This window comes from Sinocyclocheilus rhinocerous, unplaced genomic scaffold, assembly GCF_001515625.1.
Source record: "Sinocyclocheilus rhinocerous isolate Xijiao unplaced genomic scaffold, SAMN03320098_v1.1 scaffold742, whole genome shotgun sequence".
NCBI lineage: Eukaryota > Metazoa > Chordata > Actinopteri > Cypriniformes > Cyprinidae > Sinocyclocheilus > Sinocyclocheilus rhinocerous.
Window position 1 is genome coordinate 1,584,637 of NW_015641116.1, and position 5,958 is coordinate 1,590,594.

General features: G+C 35.8%; 1 protein-coding gene across 1 annotated transcript in view; it reads right to left on the minus strand.

The window, feature by feature from the left end:
- LOC107754650 (tumor protein p53-inducible protein 11-like) overlaps positions 1-5,958 on the minus strand; it is a 38,923-nt gene that overhangs the window by 7,293 nt on the left and 25,672 nt on the right. The window contains exons 3-4 of the mRNA XM_016571189.1: positions 4,677-4,694; positions 2,294-2,351 (exon numbers count right to left, since the gene is read on the minus strand). Coding sequence (XP_016426675.1) covers positions 2,294-2,351; positions 4,677-4,694 — 76 coding nt within the window. The remainder of the gene's footprint in view (positions 1-2,293; positions 2,352-4,676; positions 4,695-5,958) is intronic.

Here is a 5,958-nt window from a genome sequence, read left to right on the forward strand (position 1 = left end):
ACTTATTACTAATTACTTTCTAAATCCTATATCAACCTCGACAAGTTAATGATACAAGGATAGAAATAAAATGGTTCTTTTAATTCTTTCAAATAAATAATAGATAACTACATCAATTATTCTGGTCACACTTTAGATTAGGGTCAAATTCTCACTATTAATTAGCTATTAACTATGACTTTTGCCTCAATATACTCCTAATTACTGCTTATTAATACTCAGTAAAGTAATTGTTAAGTTTAAGAAGTAGTTGTTAAGTTTAAGAATTGGGTAGGATTAAGGATTTAGAATAAGGTCTTGCAGAATAAGACATTAATGTGTTTTTTAAGTAATAATAAACAACCAATATCCCAGTAAAATTCATGCTAATAAACAACTAGTTAATAGTGAGAATTGGACACTAAAGTGTTACCAATATTCTTATTACCTCACCGAAGTATTTAAAGTGAGAAGAGTACATAAAAAGCGTTAGACTTTAATGATTGTTTGCTTCAGTTGTACTACCAAGGACTGAAATATATACATTTACATTTAGTCATTTAGCAGACGCTTTTATCCAAAGCGACTTACAAATGAGGACAATAGAAGCACCCAAAACTAACAAAAGAGCAACAATATGTAAGTGCAAATGACAAGTCTCGGTTAGCCTAACGCAGTAAGTATAGCAAGGTATTTTTTATTTTATATATACAGTATATATATATATATATACATACATAAACACACAAAGAAAAAAAAGTAGATAGAATAGAAAAAATTGAAAGCTAGTGTTTTTTTAAATAAAAAAAAGATAAATAGATAAAGTAGAATTAAAATAGAATAGAAAGTTAGAGGGTCAAATAAGGATGGAACAGATGTGTTTTTAGTTGTTTTTTTGTAGATGGCTAAGGACTCAGCTGCTCGGATTGAGTTGGGCAGGTAATTCCACCAGGGTGCAGAGCCAGTGGTGGTTTTGTAGGCAAACATTAATGCTTTGAATTTTATGCGAGCAGCTACTGGTAGCCAGTGCAAATTAATGAACAGAGGTGTGATGTGCGTTCTTTTTGGCTCATTAAAGATTAATTTTGCAGCGGCATTTTGGATTAACTGTAGAGGTCTGATAGAAGTGGCTGGAAGACTTGCCAAGAGAGCATTGCAATAGTCCAGCCTGGATAGAACAAGAGCTTGAACAAGGAGTTGTGTTGCATGTTCTGAAAGAAAGGGCCTGATCTTCCTAATGTTGTATAAAGCAAATCTTACGTTTTAACAATGTGGTCTGAGAAATTCAGCTTATCATCAATCACAACTCCAAGGTTTCTAGCTGTTTTTGAAGGAGTTATGGTTGATGAGCCTAACTGGATGGTGAAATTTTGATAAAGTGATGAGTTTGTTGAAACCTCAAGCAGTTCTGTCTTAGCCAGGTTGAGTTAAAGGTGATGATCCGTCATCCAACAAGAAATGTCTGTTAGATATGCTGAGATGCGAGCAGCTATCGTCAGATCATCAGGATGGAATGAGAGGTAGAGTTGAGTGTCATCAGCATAGCAGTGATATGAAAAGCCATGTTTCTGAATGACAACCTAGTGATGCCATGTAGACAGAGAAGAGAAGTGGTCCAAGTACTGAGCCCTGAGGCACCCCAGTAGCTAGATCTTGTGACTTGGACACCTCACCTCTCCAAGATACCTTGAAGGACCTATCTGAGAGGTAAGACTCAAACTGGGTTAAGAGTGGGTTTCTTAAGAAGTGGGGTTATATGAGCCTGTTTAAATGTTGAGGGAAAAACACCAGTGTGAAGGGATTTGTTAACGATGTGAGTGAGTGCAGGTACAACAGCAGGAGAAATGGCTTGAAGGAGATGAGATGGAATAGGATCAAGCGAACTAGTAGGATGATTGGAAAGGATGAGTTTAGACACTTCTGCATCAGAGAGTGGAGAGAAGGATGAAAATGAGTGTATGTTTGCGGGTAAGATGTGTTTGACAGTTAAAAAATAGTAAAAAAATATAAAAAATTATATCTGGTCTCTGAATAATTTTTGGTTTGACTGATAAACTTATTACAATCTTTCTATAAACATGCCAAAAAATACAGGCCCATGGTAGGAAAATGTCAAATTTAGAAAAACAGGACTGACTCACAAAAGTGGGATTATCAGATTTGCTGATAGCCCAAGCCTGCCAAGACTGAATGGGCCATGCAGAGGGACACAGTTTTATTTTGTGAAATTGGAAACTTTGGTGTAGCATCTAAAGAGACTGATAGGAAAGTTTGAGTTTTGTTTTGATTTAATAGGTCTATTTTGACAGCAGGCTGGGTGGTTTCACAATGATGGCTTTGTGTTCATAATCCAGGCTGAGGGAGCAGAGCTCCTTCAGACAGAATCAGACAGAGACAGATAAGGATGTGGAAGGTCTTACAATATAATGCTTCCTTTGGTTAGCCTAACTCTCGTGATTCCACAAGTGACATGGAATACTGCAAGAGAATGCTCTCTTTAAAAGAGCATATGAGTAAGCAACGTGCCTCTAACATTACAATTATGAAAACATCATGAAAGCTACAAAATAAGATTTAAAGGAAGGTAATTTATTGCAAAAACTTCTTTTTATCTTAGACTATGTTTCAAAAGGCGATAGCAAGAATTTTTGAAAAATGAAAGAAGTCCATTATGTTCACTGAGGCCGCATTTATTTGATAAGAAAATACAGTAAAATCAGTAATATTTTGAAATATTATAATTTAAATGAATTTCCTATTTTAATATATTTTAAAATGTAATTTATTCATGTGCTGACAAAGCTGAATTTTGCTGATTTAGTGCTCAAGAAATATATTTCCTATCATCATCAATTTTGAAAACAGTTTTGCTGCTTGAAGTTTAAAAGAAATACATTTATTTGAAATAGAAATCTATTGTAACATCATAAATGGCTTTACTATAACTTGTTAAAAAATTCTGAATAAAAGTATTAATTTCTTTAAAAAAAAATTACTGACCTCAATTTTTGAATGGTAGTGTACATTTTTTGTACAAACATAAACAGGTGGTTAAGATAAGAAGGTCAATGAACCTTTCGCTAAGCCCGGCCTTAAAAACATTTTTTTTAAAAACAAAACTGACCAATCCTACCCTGGCTACTATTGCCATCTGCCAAGTATTCTAACAAACTTGCTCTTGTCTAGTGTTAGCTCTTTATGCCAAATAAAACCTAAAAGCATACTGAAAATGGTACCTTCTTGGCAACTATAATTTTATATTTAAATTCAAGGTTGTTCTAGATGTTCTTAAATAATACCACAGAAAATTCACTCAATGCATTCTTTTCTTTGCCTACATAAAAACACTAACATGAAAGCTTGTCAGATCTACCAATAGTAACCATCGGTTGCAGGCTTAGAGGGATCAAATATTCAGCAGGATATCAGTAGGAAACTATACAGTAGCAATCTACATTTACATATTTTTGAAACACATAAATAGGCATTATCTTTACTTTGATGTGCTCAATAAGAAATTATCACAATTATGTTACCTAGCTATTTCCATTAAAAAAAAAAAAAGCACTGGCTTCCCTAATGGCCATTAAACATGCAGGCTTTCTCTTTCTTCTCCCACCCTAAAAGAGAGGGCTCTATCCATCTCCCTACTCCACCATGCTTCACTAAAAGCCTCCGCAGCATGGGTAATTTAGTGTTGATGAAAACCCAATCTGTTTCTAATGGGAAGCTGTGGCGCTGAAATCCTGACTAAAGGTAATTTTAAAGGGGAAGCACGAAAGTGTGAGAGTGTGTTTGTATGGGGGCGTGTGTCACAGCGACTGTTTTAGTCTCCCAGGAGCACATAAATAGCAATTGCTTATAGTAAAACTCATGTCATAGACAAGCTGACATCAGCCATTTCTGTTTTGTAAATATTTTGTTCAGCAGTTTAGCTTATTGTAGCATGAACAGTGACTGCAATTCATTCAACTGATATTGCCAAAGCAATTTATTGAGACTTGATAAACAAATGCTGCTGTATTTACCAAGTAAACAGCAGTAGCTAATACGGTGGGCCATTGATTATTCTCAGGAGAAAAGTGATCACAGAGTTAAAGTGTTCAGAAAGCATGTCGCACTGAGAAACAAGAGCATGTCATGTGCTATGGAGACCATCACTCAATCGACACCTCGCTCTGGTTGTTTCTGGGGGGTTAACATCTTGACAACTGCTGGGAACAGGGAGTACTCCGTTTTCTCACAAGACCTGTAACGGCTGAAGCTACACAGTATGTTCATCTGACCGCAGTATCGCAGCAACTGGGCTGATAGCTTGTTTTAGTGACAAGCTAATGGGGAAATTAAACAGAGTACTTCAAATACATCATGGCCCACATGGTCATGTTAACTGGTGGACAGAAAAATCAATATTGTAAAAGCGCAAGTCTTCGAGTAATGGAAGAGTAAAATCATTTTCTACCACATGAGATTTTGCACAGAAAACTTTTGCACCCAAAAAACATGATCTACTTTAACTGGCGAAACTGCTCAATTATTAAAGGAATTGTTCACCCAAAAATTTGCTGAAAATGTACTCACCTTCAGGCCATTCAAGATGTAGATGAGAGCGTTTCTTCATCGGAATGGATTTGGAGAAATTTAGCATTACATCACTTGCTCACCAGTGGATCCTCTGCAGTGAATGGGTGCTGTCAGAATGAGAGTCCAAACAGCTGATAGAAACATCATAATAATACTCTAGTAATCCACATAAACCCAGTCCAACAATTAACATCTTGTGAAGTGAAAAGCTGCATGTAATAAACAGGTCATGCACAGACAGACCAAGCACGTTTTATAAGCCAAAACAGTTATAAACAAATATGTTGCTGGATTTTGATGTGAGAGGACAATTTTTCATTTGATGAAGTGTTATTGTGGATTATGGACTGGTATTTTGGATTTGTTTCTTATAAATCCTGAGCTTTTCAAGTCATAAGAAGTTAATTGGACTTGTGGATTATCGTGATGTTTTTATCAACTGTTTGAACTTCCATTCTGACGGTACCCATTCACTGCAGAGGATCGATTGGTGAGCAAGTGGATGTAATGATGAATTTCTCCAAATCTGTTCAGATGAAGAAACAAACTCATCTACAAATTTCGTTTTGGGGTGAACTATTCCTTTATTATAGAATCTCTTAAAAGCTCATGTGGAGCTGTATTCATGCATACATCTCCAGCCATTATGGTGCTGTCTTATGGGATTACATCTCTGCCACAATTCTGCACGCGAAAGATCATATTTTGAGCGCGCAAAAGTGTGTTTTGCACGCACGTGATCTGAGTTTTGTGGAGAAAATGTTTGTCTCGCAAAGAAGAAAGTATTTCGAGCGCACGAAAATCAATTTTGCATTTAAAATACGTTTTTGGATGTGTGCAGACCTTCTCTTTTGCGCGTGCAACGTTTCACTAGCTTGCTCACCTGATGCCCGCCCTCAGTGCTCTCTAAATGCCAACAGCTCGCGTGCTCAACACAACCCAGCGTTACAATGTGCCATAATTCCAGCCAATCAGAGACCGAGGCTGCTAAATTCTGATTGGCTGCCTTGACAACCAATCACAACCAATAACAACATTCCTGGACAGCAGAAGAGGAAAAATACAGTGCATGCATAATTATTATGCAAGTTGATATTCTGATCATATTTTTTTCCAAGCACATTTTACTAATTCCAAACAACATCAATCTTAATAATACTATTAATCTTGTATTTAATCGTTTATAATTGATATATAATTATTCATGAAGGCTGGAAGTGAAAAATTTCTTATATTCAAGTGTGCATAATTATTAAGCAGATTTTCTTTTACAGATAAAATGAGCCAAAAAAAAAAGAGATTTAACTCAGACTGAAAGTCCGAAAATGATTAAATACCCATGAGAAATATTAAAAACTAATGCAATACAGAAATTTCAAAGTTAAGGCATGACCA